General features: G+C 35.1%; 2 protein-coding genes across 2 annotated transcripts; both read left to right on the top strand.

The window, feature by feature from the left end:
• The first annotated feature begins 2147 nt into the window (after nucleotides 1–2147).
• On the top strand, nucleotides 2148–5387 carry LOC105336264 (anhydro-N-acetylmuramic acid kinase). The gene is given in 4 exon segments (XM_066076630.1): nucleotides 2148–2237; nucleotides 2422–2649; nucleotides 2651–3166; nucleotides 3590–5387. Coding segments are annotated over 3 exon segments (1161 nt in total). The 5' UTR covers nucleotides 2148–2237; the 3' UTR covers nucleotides 4007–5387.
• Nucleotides 5388–10666: 5279 nt separating this feature from the next.
• LOC105336262 (beta-1,3-galactosyltransferase 1) lies at nucleotides 10667–20034 on the top strand. Its single transcript, XM_034462388.2, has 3 exons — nucleotides 10667–10689; nucleotides 14051–14084; nucleotides 18800–20034. The coding sequence occupies exon 3, from the start codon at nucleotides 18819–18821 to the stop codon at nucleotides 19935–19937; it is 1119 nt and encodes a 372-aa protein (XP_034318279.2). The 5' UTR covers nucleotides 10667–10689; nucleotides 14051–14084; nucleotides 18800–18818; the 3' UTR covers nucleotides 19938–20034.
• The last annotated feature ends 3052 nt before the right edge of the window (nucleotides 20035–23086 follow it).

Here is a 23086-nt window from a genome sequence, read left to right as displayed (position 1 = left end):
TACACGTTTTTTCACATGTGATACAGATGACATCACAAAATTCGTTTCGGCCTCCGGGGCTGATACAGGTTATAATTATCAGCCCTAGGGCTGATACGGATCCGTATCATACCCCTTGCAGAACTTCTCTGCCTTTTTTCGCTTTGGAATTTGTGCATGATAAAACAAACAAATGGATATTCAAGGCTGACAGCATTATGATTATTTCGTGCAGTCCGTGATTTTTCATAGATTGCTGAAGGATTCGGCCGATCAATAAATTGGTTAGAACTGGATTGTGTAGATTTCATTCATGTCAGTTTCTATGAAGTTGTCAATTATAATCAATCCCCGTAAGAAAATGAGGTAATCATACTTAGTAGATGGAAATATATACTTGTAGAATTCCTTTGAATACATGAAATTGCAAGCTATGATTTATGGAATTGATATAGAAAAAAAAACATTTATTCTTTGGATGGGGCTACGAAAAAGAAAACAAAGATCACGGGGTCTATCATTAGTGAAAGTTATATTAAAACATTATAAATGATCATGTTTTTCAGGTTTGTTCTTCTATGATATCCATAACCAGGAAGGAAATAATATAGGGATCGACATTTTACATATTAAATATGTTATAGAAAAATTATGTTTTTGATAATGATGTAGAAAACAAATAATGGACAAAAATGAAAAAAATGTTATATCTTATATTGAGATTATTACCAGGACAGGAAGCAAACTGGCTGCATGTGTTCTGTACAGAATGTAAAGCTTCATGTATCATAGAGCGCATGTATCAACCGATTGGGGTGTTATATGAATTTTGTTGCAAGCGAACATAATCTTAGTATATGCAAAAAATAAATAAATAAACAAAAAATGCTACCTTGAAAGAAAAAATCACATTAATTTAGGAAAAGGTAAATTAAGTGCCTTCACGCGATTTTGTCTGGTTTAGTATACGATCAACATATTTACAGCTAGTCTGACTGTTTCAGGAATTTCAATTGTTAATAAACATTTATACTCCGTCAAGATCACAATGGTGTTTACATTCTTACGGTGAGGAAAACACGTACAAAATAAGTCATCAAAATTAAGCTTTGTATAGCTAGTGCACCCCTCCTTCAGTGAGTTTCATGCGGTAGATATACCATTTAAGGTATCACACCGGTAATTGACCAAACCTTGACTGAATTTTTACATTTTCCTTTACTCCGTTTTAAACTTTTGTACCACCGAGATTAATATTTAATGTGTTTTTGTGTTTTGTTATAGATGATCATTTTTCATAGAGATAGCTGCAGATTTGTATCTCCCGAACGTTCTGAAAAAAATCGGATGGACGTCCCAGGTCGTCCATCCGATTTTTTTCAGACCGGGAGCTACATACCTGGATCTATCATAGAGACTACTTCTTTCAAGGCACATACAGCAGCTTCATGGGAACTGTGCAGTAAGTCTACATACAAATGGAAAATAACGGGTTGTGTGGGAAGACCTGTTTAGAGCTAGATATTTTAAGAAAATGCCGAACCGTGTGCCCTTTTTTGCTGCTGGTTTATGAGATATTAAGTACATGACTGTATGTAGCAAATAACATTTCCTTCGAATATTTTGTCAAGAGAAATACAAACTGATTTTAAGGAATTTTTTTTCCATCTATAGTGTTATATAGTGAAAACAATTACTGGCATGATAGTAACACACTGGTACCCCACCCCCTACTTTTTTTGCTAAGTTAGATCTAACCATTAGGCACATAGCAGAATAGAGGGTTCAGCCCCTCCACTTTTTATCGCAGGAAACTTAATTGTTCTGTAATGTACGTTTGAAAGATTGAGAAGTTGGAGTCAAAGAAAGGCATACTACCCCCCCCCCCCTCCGGGTAAGATTTTCATGGTTTGTGGAAAAAAATGTTATGGCCGGAAAGAATTTTGTTTTGGAAGTATAGGTTTACCCCCCCCCCCCCCCCCACCCCCCACCCCCTGCGGATTAGGATTTTCATGCTTTTGGGAATTAGGTTTTTTTCTCTCAATATTTCTGAGGATCAGTTTAGCCCCCCCCCCCCCCCCCACTTTCAATTTGCTTCCGACGCCAGTGGTTAAGTATTGGGATAAAAATAATGTGCTGGTCAGGCAAGCGATAAGGCCCAGGGGCCTCTGCTTTCTTGGCCATATAACGTGACCATTTTTGTTGTTGCTGCTGCTTTTGTGTCCATTGTCACCTTTATTATCAGCATTATTATTGCGGTAAATTTTATAATCTTCGATAATTCGAGTATTAATTATATTAAAAAAATAAACATTAGTTCCCTAAAAGCAAATTCCTTATCAGAGTCATTGGATAGATAACAATTCTTAATCTATTTTTAGCCGTAAACCATCTGGCATTTTCTTTTTAACTTTGACCTAGTTTTTTTTATTTTGGTTCGAGATGACGAGTTACGTGGGAATCGGCTGTATGTCGGGATCTTCACTTGATGGTCTCGATCTGTGTTGTGTAGAGTTTACAGGGGACCGGGACACAGATGTTTGGGGGTACCGTATTCTTAAAGCAGTGACCCTTCCATACGATGCGAACTGGACCTCTCGATTAGCCGGCGCGAGGGACCTAAGCGGAGAGGCTTTGATACGACTCCATGTTGAGTATGGCCACCTCAGTACTCGGGAAATTAATTAAGAAGTTTGTCGACGAAAATCAGCTCGATGTAGAGTTTGTTGCATCCCATGGACACACGATTTTTCACAATCCTACCCTCAACTATACGTTCCAGCTGGGTGACGGAGAAACGGTGTCTCGGTATTTAAATTGTCCGTTTGTTTGTAACTTCCGGAATAAGGACGTAGCCTATGGCGGCCAGGGAGCTCCGTTTGTTCCATGTGGCGAGAAATATTTGTTTCAAGCGTATGACATTTGTATAAATTTAGGCGGGATAGCTAACATAGGGATTAATGGCAAAAAAGGCTACGACATTTCTCCATGTAACTATGTCATGAACAAATTAGCCGCATTGTTCGATTCGTCTCTGACCTTTGACACGGATGGAAGAATAGCAGGTCAAGGTCAAGTTCTGTATAACGTATTGGAGAAACTGGACTCTTTGCCGTATTATTCTACATCGCCTCCAAAGTCACTCGGCGCAGAATGGATTGAAGAGAATATTTTTCCAATTCTAGATGTGAGTTCATGGTTTTTTCTTGAGTAAATTTTTATCGAATGAAAGATGACACCCTCTTTTTTTTTGATAATTTTGATTTTACTGTATGATAGAGATATTTTTTTTATATATATTCACTCTGCAATGACATCAAAAAATTATTTAAACCTAACACTGCGTATACTGCTTGATTGACGTACGTATTAAACCAGGGTTAAACAATCAGACAAAAGAATCTTCCATGATGATTTAACTTTATGCTTTCTATTCTATCGCCAAGACTGGGAAAAAACTATTTTTTATCAAAGAACGAGAAAAGGAAATAAACTCTCTTTATTAAATAAAACTCACAGAGTATGATGTATAAATCCTATCATTGCATTAAATGTATAATATTGTGAATACTAGCCTGGTTAAATTTAATTTTTTAATTTTTTTTTGCAGACGACCTCTTATAAAATCACAGACCTGATGAGAACGTTTGTGGAGCACGTGGCCTGTAAACTGGCAGACGCATGCGCATCGGCTCAAGCCCCACCAGACGATCAGAAGTCAAGCCGTATGATGTCTATATTAGTAACAGGGGGAGGAGCCTTCAACGTAACTCTGGTAGAGGCATTCCGGAACAAAATAGACAAACTTGGAATGCATCTAGAGTCACCGGACAAATACACAATCAATTTTAAAGAAGCTCTGGTATTTGCGTTTCTTGGACTGAAGTGCATCTTTGGCGAGTGTAACATTTTCCGGGATGTAACCGGAAGTGAGTTGGACTCCGTATCCGGCAGCATTCATCTTCCGGTATCAACAACCAGTGACTACTGTATTTCATATTTCCAGAAGAAAAAGTCTTCAGGTTGATTGTGAACAAGTTGACCATTGGTAAAGAAATGTTAACTGGTAGAACGGAAATAGTTGTCTGAATACATGTAATGCACTTTAATATTGTCAACGCTATTGTAATACCAGATTGATTGATGGAAAATTAGGGTAGGTTAAGGTTACTCTCATTTTTCTATCATATTTAGGGTTGGGTAATTTTCTGGTTTTCAGATATACAGGCTATGTACTTAAATATGTATTATAGAAAGATTAACAGACATTTAAAAAAGGAGATTTTAAACAAGTTAATTAATCATCCGAAAACAAAACTATTTTTAGTGTAATTGTTTTATTTTAATGAATTAGACTATGGTAATATCACAAAGGTGATTGATCCGCCGATATAAATTGATCAATTGTTATTTCATTATTCTCAGTTCAGAATAATTATATTTTTTTTTAAAGGGGGATAATTTTTTTTTACGCATTTGTCGGCCACTGAATTGTCTTTTATCATAGAGGTCTTTTCTTCATAATTCGAAGCCAAAGGCATTATGGGATAATGCTGTATTAAGTTTCTACACGTTAAGTGAAACACGGTTATAGCAAAATTGCTTATAATGAAATGACGCTTACAGCGAAGTGACTTATATTCCCTGTGACTTTCTTACATGTACATGTTGTAAACTTGACTGATATGACGAATTACGCTTATTACGAAGTAAAATCACCCGTTCTGGCAGTTCATTATAAGAGTGTTTTATTGTATTTGTATGTGTTGTAATAGTTGATGGGATCTGTAACAAAAAGCATTTCCTCATTTAGTTTTGAACTTAGACACTAAGCCAGAACTCTGGTTTTATAGAATTTTTCTTCCTCTGTAGTGTTTTGTAGTACAAAAAAAAATTTATAAGATAGTGGTTTGATAAAATGTCAGTGAATGACAGCGATGCAAGGCAAAAGTTTTAATTATCTGACATTAGATGTAAGTATGTCACAAGTCAATCTATTTGATGTTATTTTTGAGAAGTATAATTGCTTTAGCACTAGGCAATGGCGAAAGCTTTATCCCAATGGAGGTTCAGAAAGATAGTAGGTTAAAGTTACTCTTCATTGTTATAATGTTTACATATTTATGTAATTATGTGATATTTGTATTGAAATATTCTTATTAAATGAACGGAGTAAACTTAAATAACTTATTGTCGAAATATGTAGCGTGCATAGGAAGTTACATAGTATAAATTGGGAAGTTACTTCAATGTTTGCTATCTGAAATCTGTTATTCCGTAAATAACTGCTTGCAAAGTCTTTCCTTGGGTCATGAAAATAGTCAACGAAACACAGAGTAAAACTGATATTCTAACATATGTAAACAATTATTATTTATAGTTGAATAAACGTTGAAAATAAAAAGAAAAAAAGAAGAAAAAACAGTTTGATCATATTTGTGAGATTCTTTTCAAGGCGTTTAGTTATTTTAGAGTACTAGTACCGGATCTGACCAGTCTGGACGACGTACGTAGCGTGTGGTGAAAATTTCTCAGGCTAACAAGAGTGAAAAGAGAATGTTCAATGCGTGTTATTAAAATTCAACAACATAGATAAGCTTGGAAAAATTGTTCAATGCACGTCAAGCGATTGTGAGATAAAGAATGTTTACTTGATCTTAAATGTTAAGTTAAACATATTATCTAACAATCTTATGTCTTGATAAGCGAAGTACATGAAACACGTCATAATTATATATTTACATTCAGTGTATAATCTGCGACGTTCAATTTTATGTGAATATACTCATTCAGGCTTCATGAGCACAAATATAGAATTCGACGTCATCACGCGTTTTGCATTATTGCATAAAGATTGAATGAAACGTTCAAACTTTCATAAACAATTTGATATGTACTTATGAAAAATAATCATTAATCCTTATCTATGAAAAAGATTTTCCTCTACAGAGTTTCTAGCACTATATTTAACACTGTGCCGGATAATTATGCCAGTGCCAAGGTGGCATTTTTGCACCCGTCTAAGCTGCATATATCGAAAAATTCAAATATGCCACATGATAGACCATTGCCTAAAAAGTTTACAACCATCTTTGTTATCATCGTAACTCACCTTCCAGGTGAGATATTTACCTTTCAAAAATAAATTCCTATAGAAGAATGATTTTTCCCATAGGAAAAACAATATTCCTACAGGAAATTTGAAATTTCTTATCGGAATACAAGAACTTCCTATAGGAATTTCAATTCCGACAGGATTTGATAAAATCCGATAGGAGATATTAGTTTCCAAAAGGAAAACAGCCTGTCTGAATCAAATTCCCACAGGAAATACCTTTCTCCTACAGGAAATAATATGTTTTACGGTGTAACCGTTGGGGCGAGCGCAGAAGGAACCAACATCTCTCATCATTGTTAATTGCAACGTTAACCCGTTGACTTGCCCCAACCTAAAAACTTTGGCTTTGTCTCGAAAACTTTTATCACCGCAAGGAACCCAAAGTTATCAAACATTTATTCCAATTGTCCATTTTAGGCTTATACACTTAAACAAACTACCACTGAGCATAAATTTAATGTAGAACAGACATTAAAATATGTTGAATCAAAGACTTTTTTTTTTCATAAAAGGACAATCATGTTTTATCATTCCTTAACTTTTTAATAATGATCATTTAAATCAGTAAATAATAAACTGCTTGTCTGAGTGTGTTATTTCCCATTTTGTTCCTTGTTGTTATTTTCCTCTGTATCATCAATTTGTTTATAATTTTCTTAATTTTTGTATGCTATATATGCGTTGTAGACATTTTTTAAATAATTTTTTGTCACCTACCTCACGCATGCATATTACAATTGAATCAATATGACAGTAAATTAAGTATGGAACTTGCATGTGTATTTACTTAGCCAAAAAATATGATAACAAAACTAATCAGCCGAAGAGTTACCATTAATACTGATACTGAGTACTTACTACACGTTACACCCAGTACATAATGCTTGATCCACCTCTTAATCTAGTAGGTGCGTTCAGAGTTCACCAGATTGTTACCAACGGCAAGTTCGGTCACCAATGTCTACAATTGGTAACCAGTGGTAACAATTGGTTACCAATGTTGACCATTTGTGTACTTTCAATTTCAAATGAGGTCACCAAATCTACCGGCAGCATAGAGCTTGGGCAAGTTTGGTAGGTGACGCCATTATGTTAATTCAACATGGCGGGATATAAGATGCCTATAGATACTGATGTAACTGAAGACTTTAGAATAAGATATATGCATATCAAATTAAAAGGATGTTGATATCGAGTGAAATATGCACAGATTGCGTAGAAAGGATGTTGATATCAAGCCGGTGAAATATGCACAGATTGCGTAGAAATTGCTTTTTAGATTTCAAAGATAAATGGCCAACAAAGAAATTATTGATAGGCCTATGTCACATTGCTGTTTGGGACAACTACCCAAAGTCCAAGCTCTTGTTAAAGAATTGATTCCATTTAGATACATTCTTGCTGGCGTTAAATATCTATTATCAATTTTGCAATTAATCTTTACTTTCTTTGTATTAATGAAGGATTGGTAGTCCTTTTGTAGACTTCTTTATATAATTGGGAATTCAACAAAATTGTCATCAAAGTTGTGTAATGACTTTTTAAGCATAATAAATCACTCAACGAAGCTGTTTTAAAGGGAAAGAGTCACACTTCACAGAGGAAAGGTATTTTGTTTTGTTTTCAACTGTTTTATATGTTCAAATTGTTACAATTGGTAAATAAGTGTAACCAAAGGCTACCATTTGTTTGAATTTGACAAAAAATCGTTCATTGTACTACCTATACAAATTGCTACAAATGGCAGCAAGTGGTGACCAATGACCACCATAGTTCACTAATGGCAACCAAATGCTGCCAGCGGTAGATCTCAATTTCACCAACGGTACAACTCTTGAACGCACCTACTTAACTTTCTTTTGCGCTCGACAATTCTCGTAAATTGTCGGAAAAATTCGGGAAAGGAAATGACGTCATATGTCAGCAAAAGTTCAGATAGGTACAGTTTTTTACGTAAGCATATGTGTTGTTTACTTCAGTGTTTTTAAAAGATTTTTGTTGTTATAACTGAAATAGATGTATACGATTAAGAGGTCAGAATTTTCCTTAGAAACGCTTCCTGTTCCACCATGTTGCTATGCACCGCAAAGGATTATTGGGATGTGTTGAACTTTTTCACGTGGCCTCATAAAAATTTCTTTGAACAATGTGCAGATTTCAACTCTAATTTTCTCCGTTCGTACACGTTGTCTACAGAGCTCGCTACGCGAGCGGCGCTTCACGCCGCCTTGCTGCTCTCGCTATAATTCCTCTAGGATTTTTAGAAAATCCTGTAAGATTGTCAATATTTCCCGTAGGAGAATCATTTCTCCTATGGGATTTTCATTTTCTTATGGGATATTAATTTTTAAAGGTAAGGTAAATATCTCATCTCTCAGGTGAAACACAGTAAAAACAAAAGTGATTATACTTTCTAGACAATGGGCTATCATATTGTATGTATGAATTTTTCCGAAACTGCCTCTTAAGCGGGTGCAAAAATGCCACCTTGGCACTGGCATAATTATCCGGCACAGTGTTATTTGTAGTTGCGGAAGCGAAATTAATACTATTCATTTTGAACAATAATATGTTTTAATTACGGTGTAAGCGTTTGGAGGGCGAAGCCAATATAAATGGGGCTAGATCAGTAGATGCCTTTCATCATCTCTGGCCTGTCATTTCATATATGACTGCCGTCATGAGAAAAGGGCCCTTATCTTTTGACGTCACAATGCTCAGAAAACGACGTCAAAGTTGCGGCTTTGTAAACGCAGTTTTTTAATTTTCTGTTTCTATTTTTTTTCAGCGTCTGTGTTGTGTTTTCTGAATAACTAGAGTCTGGCCTTGTTTTAATACCGCGATCAATATTTTTTTCAGTCAAATATTACCTGTTGATTTAAAAATAAATATTTGATAAATGAAATATAGACATGTAACGTCAATATCTACACATTTCGAACGCGTAAATATTGCACAAAAGTTGATGCTGAGACGTCATGAAATAGCTTTTTTTGCATCCGCTATGTAACCTAATCACCACATTTCTCTTTCTAGTGTGTGATGAAAATATGTTCTAATTGGGAAATCACTTTTTTATAAATCAATGTTAGAAACCAAAGACCCGTCTCGCATACGCTGTTAATTGAATGCGAGACTGGTCGTGGATTTCTGATGATGATTTATATAAAGTAATTAAAGTAAAATTTTACAACTTTAGTTTGCATGAGCAATACATGTATGATTTAATAAAGTAAAAAAAAAAACTCCGCCTCGCCTTCTATGGACTTTACCGACCCCACAAATTTCTGTAAACAGTCAGTAACAAACCTAATAAGTAATAGTGATATCCAACACTATGTTTGATGTATTTTTGTGACGTCATATATTTTTCTTAAGCACGTGACGGGTGTATTCTAAGGGTGCTTTCCATTTAACCGGCATCGCCGGATTTGCCGGTGTTGCCTTCGTCACCGATTGCTGGAACGCGCGTCGCCGGCAAGCGATTGTGGCAACGCAATATACCGTTGCTGATTAGGAAACAATATGGCGTCGATGTTATCATATTCTACAAAACTAGTATTTCTAAAACTACAATTTGTCGTACTACATTGAAATACATTAAAACTGCAAATAGCCAACATTTTTGGATCAAATTTTAAGATAGGTATCAGTTTTAAGCTGCAATCGTCATTGTTGGAGCATTGTGACGTTGCCAACCGTTCCATTAACGTCGCCGTTTCCCGATAACGTCGCCGGCGAGGCAACTTTAATGGAAAGCGGCCTAAGACGGTAAATAAACTATAAAAATCGCATCGGCACAAGTGAATTATGACATTAAATCAAAAATATTTTTATGAAAAATCCTTCGATAAGTAATGTATTTTGCAGTTCTTCCTGGGGGTTCATTTAAAAATTACGTTTATTTGAAATATTGTCAAAACATTTCGCACCGCCATCGAAATTAGGCACATTTTTACTTTATAGGCTCGATTTACACAAAATCGGGTCAATGGGTAGGTTTCCCCCAGCAAGATTCACATTGGTACTTATTTTCTCTCCCGATTTCACGTAAAATATACTAAGATTGTTTTTATCTTTCACTTGTGTCAAGCCGTTTTTTATATGCATATACATATCACCATTCATTAGATTACACGTAGCAGGGGGAGTCTCAAAACCATTAGTTTATATGAATAGTTATTTACCTATTACGAAGCTTTAAAACTGTTGATTTTTTTATACTCCATATCGGTGATATTGAATTTAGTAGCACTAGTATTTACAACAGTGTCTATGTAAAGGAATGAAGCGGGTTTATTATGCACAATGAATATCACTTATTACGTTACGATATATTCCCTAAGAACGATCGAAAGGAATGCAGATCGTGACGTCAAAGTTAACTATGACGTCATATCTTATGAAGTACAGACAAGTGACTTTCTACATATCGCTGTGAAAATAATTGGCCAGCCTTAACATAGCCGCACAGAATTGTTCAGTAATTGTTCAAACAATAATCTAATAAACATCAACCCCCGTAAGTAGTTTCACTACTTTGATTCTCATCGGTTGAAGGAAGAACGAGCTGAAATCATATTGTTTATTGGGTAAGTAATAATCACAATCCTTAAAAATTGTTTTGAGTTCAATGATTACAAATAACGTATTGTTAATTTGATACTTTAGACAAAAAAACCGCTCAAAACGGCAAGAACTGACAACTCTTGTTCAGAGCTGTAAAATCGGTGGTTATCGGCCCTTGACCACGACAAATTCAACCATAAATAAATCTCTCTCTCTCTCTCTCTCTCTCTCTCTCTCTCATAATGTCGGGGAAATTGGTTATCAACCACGTACAGTGTATTCTGCTCGCCATTTCTTGGACTTTCATAAGACGTCTTATATAGAATATGTAAGAAAATAGTCATGTCACGGAAAATTTAACACCACTAAACTACACGAATAATCTCTTCCTTTAAATATCCACAGGGTAGGATTTAAAGAGACAGTCTTTTAAAACTCTGTGCATATCGTGATATTATAGACCATAATGAGTAACAGTTATTTAAAGACGCCCTTCCCCCCTCCCATCTCCTCAATCAACTCCGATCAACTATGCCTAGTCCTTATGCCTGCGCCGTATCTCTTCTCTTTTGTGTGGTATCTGTGTGCAAATAATAAAAAAAATATTTTTGATACAAAACTGGGTTATGTTGTGGCTGGATTCAAATTAACGTGCTTGAGCGTAAATGTAGAATAGCGCATTATTCAGGCGGTGTTAAGTGTCGACCTATTAACGAAATTGCTAAATATGCGTCTAGGCTGTACCCTGTTGAATTTCACCTGTTCAATGATTAAGATTCGGTTAATGTTGTAAAAAAATTTTAATATTCAGTGCATTTTGGCTTATTTTTAATTCATCCACTTTGAAGCGGTACTTGTCTACATTATTTTTCAATTAATATATTTTTTTTTACCATGTGGTAATGATATTGCATCGACATAGCGACCTAATTTCGCTAGCTCTAATACGTATTCTCGTAACATACTAATCTCTCGGCGTCAAAGGAGAGTTTCACGAGTGCTTACTCAAATGCACCAAGATATGACCAGTGGAAATTAAACAAACGACTGATAAGTCCACACCCCGGAATTTAATTTCACTGAAGGATTAGTCGGGGTTTATTCCCGGATGTACTACGTTCGAGTTCAACCTTGCGTGGCAAGGCGTTTTATGATGTAGAAAAACATTTATAAAAACTCTCGGACAAAAGGTCTCGCTCGACGTTGTACCCGACAGGCGGCACCGGTTTATATTTATAATCGTTAATGCCCGTAGAGAAACTCTCGGCGTGAGAAATGAATGTATACTCTGATACTGAAGGTGTAGGTACTCCATTGGAAAGATGATAATTAATGCAGGAGGGCTATCGATTTTTCTGAGAGAATTCTGGATTTAATGAAAAGCTACAGGTAAGAACACGGGTTTCATGTCTTTTAGTCGCGGTTTACCTCGGATTTTTCTTTTTCTTTTGAATGTACGTATATAATAGTTACGACATTCTTCGCAGCGTTTGGTGGTGGATATAGGTTCTTGAATTTTCTGAAAAGTCTTATGTGTGAGGGACCTTTTTTCTTTGCTTTGGATTGTTAAGATCAATTGGACAGCAGCCACGCCATGTTTGCTGCGGTAATATATTTCACTTTTCATAGATATCGTTGTTCATTTGTATACATGTGTAGTTCTTATATTTCTAAACATCTGGCTTTTGTAAAAGTGGGAAGTCAATTTGCTCAATTACTCATTTAAGAGACCATTGTTTATAAAATCGGATAGTTGTAACTGAACAAGTTTTCCTGGACATAATTATACTTGATAAGAGGTTATTGAGCTTATTGTAAGATTAAGATTGTGTACACTCAAAGGACACGTAGAAATGAATTCCAGCCATATTTAAACAAACTGACAGAGATCTAGGGCTAAAGAATTTCTAATCTCCTTTAGTTTTGGTCAGTCAGACGTGACCGCGGGTAAGTTGAATAGGATCAGTACAATTTCTTAAAAGACGCGATACCGTGTTGTACGGCCAAGGAACAACTAAGGGCCGATATCAGTTATGCAATATTTTGTAAAGAGAAGGACACAAATAGGATTTTGTTGACATGTCAATCTGATATATCAATATATCAAATATATACCCCCCCCCCCCCAAAAAAAAAAAAAAACACCACCATACCTTCGTGACAGGCGTTGACAGCAAGATTTGTAAAAGTTTTATAGACGAAAGCACACAATTATAGAGGAATATTTTTATCGAAAGTTGTTTTTTTTCTCTCTGAAATATATTAAATCGCTGTATTGTTACTACTCGATGTATATGATAATAATTCAATACAATAGAAATTTCGAAATATTGACCAAGCCTACACTGTTTACTCAAAACATGATATCGTACCAATCGCATGTTTGCTATTTTCGTTTATTATTTAGTGTCTCACTTGAAAAGACGTGGACGTAATTTGACATGGTCGCCAGGCGTATCTTCCTTTTTCTACGAATTATACATCGTGTCATGAATTCCACCTGTTCCATTTTTTGAAAACATGTTTAAAAACCCTCATCAACACGATTACTATCCCAACCTTAAACAAATCAACACCTTACGTATTTATCATGCACATGTGCTCATTCCAGCTTTTAAAATACTAACATGTAACACGTTTTTTTAATAAATACATGTAGTCTTTATACAAATATTGAATATCACTTGATACATAATGACACACCTATTAGAACAGTATTCAGAAACACCTACACTATCGCCAACCAGCACGTGCGTTTTGTTGAAGCTTGGGAGAGAGAGAGAGAGAGAGAGAGAGAGAGAGAGAGAGAGAGAGAGAGAGAGAGAGAGAGAGAGAGAGAGAGAGAGAGAGAGAGAGAGGGTGTAAAGCGATGCCATTGAATAATAACAAGTGTGTTACTTGTTGCTTTATACGTACATGTAATGCGATATTTCTGATAGGTCAATTTAAAAATGTAGTATCCTTTTTAGTTTTATTAAGTATATTGCCAATTAGTGACAACGGCAGAGACTGAATTAAGCTAGATCAAGCCAAGTGACATGCTTTGTGTATTTTTCAAAATATAACTTTCACGAAAATGCATGTTTCATAATTGACTACATGTGTATGTTCAAAGTGTTTATTTAAAATATTTCCCCTCTCCTCCTCTCTCATAGAGTACAGTTTTAGTCGCATCAGTGGTCAGCGAAAGTGGAGTCTGTCAAAACATTGCGACTAAAGTTGTTATTTCTAAAGAAATGGCCGTGTCATTATGTTCAATACAATGTAGTTCCATCCAAATGAATAAAACCTTGCCGCTTCGCTACACATAATTGAACATAACATCAACGTATAGATTTCCTTATACCAAAATTCAGCACGACATTTGTATCTCTCTCATTGCAGGTGTGCATGTATCCGCTGGGAATCGACGTTTAAGGTAAATACTATTTTGTTACATTATTTTGGATTCTTTAGACTTGCACAGATCGTTGACTTGATACAGCTGTTAATCCGAATTTCTCTGTGAGCAACCCTATGTTCTGTCGCCTGGTTGCACGTACAGAAACTAATCAATGCTGAGCACCTTGCGAACATTCAAATGCATGCTGATGTTTATTAGTTTTTCAATGAATATAACTTCGATTTAAATTCTTACATAAGCTCCCTGCTTTTTTCAGGTTGGTATGCACTTGTGCATTTAGATTTAGCTATGTAAAGTTATTTACATTCATAAATCTTGCAATTTTACGACATACAAAAACTTGTGCTTGTTTCGGCGCCTTGTAACCAATTTTCAAACGTAAATTATGAAAATATTCAATACCGAAAAATCGTTGGGTATTTCACGAACGACTTGTCTCGGATTTCTAACACCTCCACAAACTCCGTAAAGTGAAGAAAAGTGGTTTGTTTAGATTTAAATAAAATGATGAGTTTTATTCTTCATGTGGATTATTCTTTTTTCAAAGCCATTTAGCGGTTTAAGAGAAATTCAGATGCCAGTAAAGCGACGACATAAGTGGTTAAATGCCGTAATAATATTTGCTTCCAAGTATTTCTATATAATGTCTAGGGAAATTCAGTTAAAAAGACAAAAACTGGCCCAGGTTGGTGTGTGCACCTGTGATAAATTGCAAGTTTGTTTTCAATATAAGGAACCACAGGGCTTAGACACAGTATGAATTTAAAAAGGGAGGTGGTACATGTACCTGTATGTATTTGCTTACTAGGTTTTTTCGATTCCCTATAATTATGTGAGGGCATCAACGGTATGTCTACCCGAATATCCCCATAAAGCTACTAATCTGCAAATGTGTCATAAGTATGATTAAACAAAATAGTATGTATAAGAGAGAACAGTGAGATAAATAACTAATTTGCTCGGAACTGTAATTCTACTTTTATGGAATTTGAAGGGTACCACAATAATTGTTTGTACTGTTAAATTAGAATGTAAAGTGTACGGTCAAAAGAACCTTCAAGTTGATTTGGATCAGAAAAATTCGATGAATATAAAAATAAATAATGGTTAAAGCTTACGAGTATAAATTCATTTGTAGACGTGTAAAATAGAGCCAAAAATTATTTAATATTGTAAGGTTCTGACATTTTCGACCACAATTATTTCAAACAATGATCAGGAAAGACATCGAGTTATCTGTTTAAATCAAATTAAAAGCAAAGAATTGCCTTTTCTTTCATATTCGTGAAATGTTATCTTATTTTCGTTCAAGCCCTTATTTCCCATTTATGATCTTTTATGGGCCATTTAAACAAATGTTTTTGAAATAAACAAAGCCTGCAAAAATCTGTATACAAAACATGCCATTTTATTTTATTTCCTTGGCTTTTAATTTTAAAAGCCAAGGAAATAAAATGTAAAAAGGCACGTTTGTTCTGCACTGCTAGAGCTTCACCTCAAACTATTGCATAGTTTAGACGACATATAATCTGTTACCGATACCGGTATTTACAATCACTGTACTTGTCTGCGCCCAATTTTACCTTTTCATTTTTGAAGTTGAAAATGAGCTTGATGTTGTTTTGATTTTAATTAAAGTTAAGACAATCTATGTGTTCCTGTAGTTTTCAAGCACGTAGCATTTTTTAAATACCGGGGCAGACCTACCAAAATGGCTTGAAAATAAACGTTACAAAAAAAAGGTCACGAACTTCGCCAATCCTCAAATCCCTAATCCATTGGAGGGATCTTACAATTTGATTTGATATATATATATTATATATGTTAATTTTAATTTCCCTATAATTTTGAATACTTTCCAAAAAAAGTGGGGTAGGGGTAGGATTCATCAAATCATCTTTTAACTAAACATCTCTGTTTTAAAAACAAGTCGGGGGGGGGGGGGGGGGGGGGCTCTGCTGTTTCTACGTGCCGGTTATTTAATTGCGTTTCAAAAAAAGCACTAAATGGAAAAGAAGCAATGACCCCCCCCCCTCCCCCCGTTACAAAAATATCATAAATCACCCAGACACCTATAAAACAATAAAAAAAAAATCGACGAATACGATCGCGACAACACCATTTTATTATTGTAGTCAACCTCAGAGGTACACTGATATTGGGCCCTTACATTCACAGCTCTGTACAATGGCTGTGTAAATTAAATAGGTTATCGGACGCCGTGTGTATAGAGTATGGTAATTAAAAGATAAAAAAACTCATCCAGGATTGAAACTAGAGAAGCAACCATGCAGCCTCTTTTTACCATTTTCAGATTAAAGAGACACGTGTGGTTTTGATGTCCTTTTTGTGATTTCGTTATATGGAAGAAGAGGAAGTCGCCTGGAAGGGTAATATGCATTAGACAGCATGAGAGGAGGAAGATCATGGAACATTGCACGATGTTCAGAGACTACGTTTGCCTGTCTTGTGATCGGCGCATGCGTATTTACCGTAATCTCAACCATGATGTCATCAACGAGACGCCAGGCATCCCACGCGGGAACGAGCTATAATGCACTCAAACAAGCACGCCAGTCGTTCATTTTGTCTTTCCTAACTAGAAGTAAGAACGGAAAGCCAACAGATGTTGTAGAAGAATCTTACGCGAAGAAAGAGGAAGAGTTATCTACTCCTGATCATACTAAGGAATGGTTTTCAAGACCCCCCGTCCAAAAGTTTGTTCCAAGTAAACAACACCCAAACCTAACCGTGCCTATTATTTCCAACAATCAAATTTGCAACTCGTCGGAAGTAGATTTATTAATTTACTTTCACAGTTTATGGAGCCATTCTGAACATCGTAGAGTACTTCGAGAGTCATGGGCAAACAAAAATGTGTTCTCAGACATAAAAGTACGAGTTATATTCATTCTCGGCAAACCGCCGACAAGAGAGGACCAGTTGAAAATAAACAACGAAAATTTGAAAACACGAGACATAATTCAAGGAAACTTTATGGATACTCAGCGTAACCTTACTCTTAAAAGCATACAGGCAATGCAGTGGATTAACGATAATTGTCTCCAGGCCAAATATATAGTCAAAGCAGACGACGATATGTTTGTAAACATTTTTGCTTTAACTGAATACCTTTTGCCTCAGATATATAAAAAGGAAAAGGTTATCATGTGTTCATTAAAAGAAAATAGGACTAGTGTTATTGTTAGAAATCCCAAAAGTAAATGGTACGTTCCAGAATACATACTTAAGAACCAAACTCATTACCCAACATTCTGTAGTGGTTACACCGCTCTTTTTTCATCGGATCTCGTGCCCGAGCTATATAAATATTCGTATACGTCCCCATACTTCTCTGTAGATGATGCTTATCTTTTCGGAATGGTGCTAGGGCAAATCAAAGGTGTTCACTATGAAGACATATCCAGCTTGCTCAGTTTGAATCTTAAGTCCGGTTTGGAGGAATATAACGGTAGTGGGCCCCTCGTTCATGTTGGAATCCTTGCTTGGGACGATGGGGGAACGGAAAAACTGTGGCGGGCAACCTTGTCCAAAATGACTCCGTGGACACAAAGGCACTCCAACATTGCGATGGTGCAACAGGTCATGAAACGAGCAGCGGAACAATAAACAAAAAGTGATTTCTAAGTGGCACTCATACTCCTGAACCAATAACAAAATACTCATTTTTCAACACTGGGTTTTGTCTGAATCATACTAATGTCACCAATTGTTATCACTTAATAAAAGTCTGTTTTGTTATAATGATTTTGCTTTTACAATTAATATTTATCTGTGACTGCAATGCTCAGAATTTAAAGAACTTTTCTGATACTGTAATGTTTTAAATCGAATTCGACAAAGTATATATAGGCTATCAACATTTGAATTTTCATATTCTGTACAGAGTTATTATAAATTATTTTATTAACATGTAAATAATAATAACTAAAGTACATTTGATCAATATAATCGAACATGAATTTAGTGCTCATTTTAAAATGTACTATATATATATTAGACTATGTTATGAAAAATAACAACATTTTATTTATAAAAACTGGGAAATGAATTCAAAACACCCTTATTTGTCATTGAGACGGGATAGGCAAACGAAACAAGACATCGTTTATCCTAAATGTTTGCATTTTATTTTCACTTTTCATCGCAAATTCGTCTAGTAATATCGAAAACATTTGTGTAATGTTGTTTCAAATATCAATTTATGGTGTCTATAGCAGCACTTTTTTCCACAGGCATATCATGATTAAGTTTAAATTAAAACAAATCGAAGAGCCTTCTCTTTATTTCAACAGAGCGAGTAAGACACGTACAAATGTCTTTCATTTAGCGTGAGGACCAGGGAAACGAATACAAGTTTTGCCTGGACACAAAAAAGTCATTTTCATCAGTTTTTAATGATAAAGGTCAGGGCTTTGTCCCACGAGTTATCAAATACCGGGAACTACTTATAATTTTAGGATAGTTCTAATAACATTTGAAACGCCGACAGTTGCTCACGTTTACTACTGAGACAGAACAATTCTCTCCAATAACCAATTCTCACCAGGTCAATGTTACGTCACTATAATTATCAACACTTAAAATTACGTATGAAAAATGCCGTAACAAATACGGGCGAGGATAGGTACTTGACAAGAATTGGTCACAAACCAGTAGTGTTTGAGGGGTAGTATCTGGTAACTGATTTCCTTTCATTGTATTTGCAGGAAGAAGAACCAAGACCTGATGGCGGTGTTCGGTCGGCGTCTGGCCTTGTTTCTCGGCGGCCTTATAACCGCATTGGTGATGATAGATCAGTTCATCAGTACTCCAGTGTCAGAAATGTCACGATTACAGAATTTAATGAACGAAAGACAAGTGTATAATGAGGATGCTACAAACAGTAGAAACTTGAATATCAAAACAATTGGAGAGATCGAACCCTCTACTGTTGCGAGTACATTAATTACAAGGCCTGTGAAAAGGACTAGTTATCCATTAACTCTCATGTCTTCATATCTCATCAACAATCCTTCCATCTGTAAATCCGACTCCATCCTTAATTTCTTGTTCATCGTTCATACTTCGACGGATCATTTCAAGAGAAGGCGGGCTATACGTGAAACCTGGGGCAATACTAACATTTTTCGCAATATAACTTTCCGAGTTGCTTTCTTCTTTGGACTGACTAGTGACAAGAAAATCCAAATAATGCTCGAAAACGAAAGCACTGTGTATGGGGATATCATACAAGGCCAATTTATAGATTCTTATCGCAATCTTACCCATAAAGGAGTTCTAACATATCGTTGGATAAGTGAATTTTGCTCTAATGTTGAGATGGTTGTGAAAGTTGATGATGACATGTTTGTGAATGTGTTCAACCTATTGGAATACTATCTTCCGCTGTACCAGAAAGCATCGCGAAAAATCATGTGTCATTTGAGACCTAAGGGTACAAGCCCTATAATGAGAGAAAAGAGCAAGTGGAAGGTTCATGCAAATCAGTTTAAGAACATGACGCATTATCCAGTGCCGTACTGCAATGGGTATTTTGTACTGATATCTGCTGACATTATTCGCCCAATGTACAAAGCTTCGTATCTTACACCATTTTTCTGGGTGGATGATGTTTACTTGTATGGATTGCTTCCGGCAAAGATTGGGAAGGTCGAATTCACATCAATAACAGCCAATTTGACCTTGCATCAAGAGACCGGCATGAAATGTTACACAGGGAATACAACGTGCAAGTATCTGGCTTCCTACGCCGAAAAACAGGGCTACATGGAGTCAATGTGGTTTGCAGCCTTGAAAATGTATCGCACAATTGCCAAAAAGATTGTTTCTCAGGAACTTCTATGAATTCCAATGTCTCACGAGAGAGAGAGAGAGAGAGAGAGAGAGAGAGAGAGAGAGAGAGAGAGAGAGAGAGAGAGAGAGAGAGAGAGAGAGAGAGAGAGAGAGAGAGAGAGAGACTATAAGATTATCAATTTTGTAAAAACATCTTGCACTCCTTTGCACAATATGTATAGTCTGTCCCAAGTTATTGCTTTCATCAATTTTCGATGATTTTTTAATAAAAATACACATACCTGTGAAAGAAATACAATTGAAATCGATGAAAGGGAATATATCCAAGATATCTTCATTGAACAATTATCTTTTTTCACCCATAGAATTTCACAGGAACGAAGACAATTTTCTTACGGAGATTTATAATTGGAAATGTTTACATCTTTTCTCCATTCGGAAATATTCGGGATACCTCGCGCAATTTTTTAACGTTATCATCCGGGCTGATGCAATTCAAAACCTTCGTAGACTTTCAATTTTGGGATGTGTATTGAAACCTGAAGCGGTAGAGGGGGCGTTTCAAACAGATAATCTGGACATTTTTCATAATAGTGGGTGAACGTAGTTTGAGCACAAAGGTATTTACTATTATTGAAATATCAAGCAAAAAGTGGTGGAAGCAAAAACTCGGGGCAGAGTATAGTACATATACTCAACAACTTGCCTCCTTTTTAGGCTCCTGATCTAATGTGGCTATTGATTTTCATTTCGCAAATTTCAAGTGATGCTTTTTGTAAGTCCATATATAAACTATTATAACTATGTTTATTATGCACTCGTGATAATCAAGCTTCGAATTCTTCCAATCGAGGTAAAACAGACATCATGGTTGAAATTTCGAGCCTTGTAGACTTTATGGTATGTGAATGCAGACTGTGCCAAACTGATTAATGAGGTTCTGACAAGACCATGGACTCTTGCGAAAGACCAAGAACTTGTTTAAATTGTTCTAATTAAACTTTTTTCCGTGTAGGATTCACATTAAATTTCCGATTAGACTAGAAAGAAATTTTATAACTTACCATCCTAAAAATTATGATAATTATATGATATACATGTATATAGATCACTTTGATATATATATTTAGATCAGAGGTTGTATTTTTATTGTGTTCCATGTAACATATTGTTCGCTTTGGGCTTTTCATATGCTGACACATGTTGTTTTTTATTCTTATCATTTATATTGATACTTCGACCATATTTGTTCCATACAAAATATTGTCTATTTTGGGGGTTCCTTTTATATTCACAAGGTTTTTGTTGTATTTTTTTTTAAACCCATACCAGTTGTATTACATTGACCATATTTGTTATATAATAAATTATGAGATTTTCTTTCATTACAGAATTCCTTTAGATTTTCATTACAGCAATTTCAAACGAGTTGCACTGAATATCAAATCTAAACATCATGTTGATTTTAATAAAATAGAAGGGCGTTGCATAAAATATGAAGATTTAAATGAGATTATGTAGAGAAACCGGATTTATAGTTCTGGACATGGTTTGATAGTTTTCTATACGCAATGTTTTAAATATATCGGTTCACATTGCATGAAACTTAATTGTGTTGTGCTTGACGAAGTAAACACAAACTTAGGGTAGCAAGAAACATTCTTTTAAAACCCTATTTGTAAATTAAATGAGGCGTGAACCCGAAGCTTAAATTGTATTTTAGGTGGATGCGTGCACCATTACCCACTGAATTTGATATTAGCTTTTTTAAAATACGAAGTCTTTTTGTTTTAACGTAGTTCAATTTCATGCAGACTCGGCTAGCTGATTCGAGAAATAGGAATAACAAAGGATCGAATACCCTTGAGGGTATATCCATGTCTTTATATATTTATTTATCTTTTTTGTTTTGGATTTTGAGTATTTTGTAACTTTGATCAAATCATTGGGCATTGATGAAAATGATACATCAAGATACACACGAAAGCAGGAAACATGGTTGCCGGAGAACTTGATCTGACCATTTTTTCCAATTTTTTTTTCTTTTGGTATTTTCAAAAAGATAAGGCATGGTCCAAGAAAAAAAAATCTCTACATAACTTCGAATGAAAATTAACCAATGTGTTTTACATATAGATAATAAAACATACTTTTATAAAATTTACTTAAATATCCATCAAATCCATAATTCTAATACAGATGAAAATGAAACGTTTTTATTTCAAATAAAAAAAAATGAAAGTTTTGCATTTTATAAAACTTACATGATAGACTGAATAATACATATATTTCATTGGTCAAACCAGTCGATGACACCGATTGACTGTCAATACATCATCATTCGTTGCACTCAAATTTTAGTGAAAGAATTTTGTTGTTGACCATGAGTCAATTTACGAATTTAAAGCAATATTGCCTGTATTTTTGATACTGTTATATTGCTTCCTAATCATGCTAATATGATAATTCTGTGTGTACTTAAACCTGTTTGATAAATAGGTTGAAAAAAAATCTTTGAATTTTATCGTTATACAAAGATATCTGTACATTGGAATATATGGCAAATAAGTTTTTGTGCAGGACGATAATAAAAATAATGTGATTTTGCTTCAATGAGCCTCAAAATTGCTTTCAAAACAAAAAAATATGACTTACAGAAGTTTGTCAACTATCATTTTGTTGGTCATTAAAATAAGTTGTTACAATTCTAAAATAAAAATCTTCAACATTAGCTCATATTGCTGAAGTGAGAGACTTTGCATTACTTTTAATGTTCAAGAATTTACGTGCTGGTATCTTCAAAACTGTGAAATTTTTTGGTCCACGAAAATGATTGTTAACGATTATTATTGAATCTATAACATATAACTTTAAAAAAAATGGCTAAGAATACTAGTAAAAGAATCGTTTTCCAATCAAGACTTGAATTCTTTAAGGCCTGCTGGACTACATAAGGTATTGATTTCAGAGTGAATAATCTTATATCAAATCTTTAGCCATATACTGAAGACTCGGTTTGTCTTCTCTGAACAAAAGTATCGTTTGTAAACATGCAAGATTGATTTATGGATTTTGTTCTTCTTAACATGGGTTTAACCTGCTAAAGTTGAGCAATCATTTATTGTAAATCAAAGTGCAGTATCATAAAATCAGTTTTGTAACTACGCAATACAATTGTTATCTTAATCCTTGCTGCAACA

This window comes from Magallana gigas, chromosome 2 (genome assembly GCF_963853765.1).
Source record: "Magallana gigas chromosome 2, xbMagGiga1.1, whole genome shotgun sequence".
Lineage (NCBI taxonomy): Eukaryota > Metazoa > Mollusca > Bivalvia > Ostreida > Ostreidae > Magallana > Magallana gigas.
Note: the sequence above shows the minus strand (reverse complement) of the source record. Positions and strands in the feature narration are given on the sequence as shown.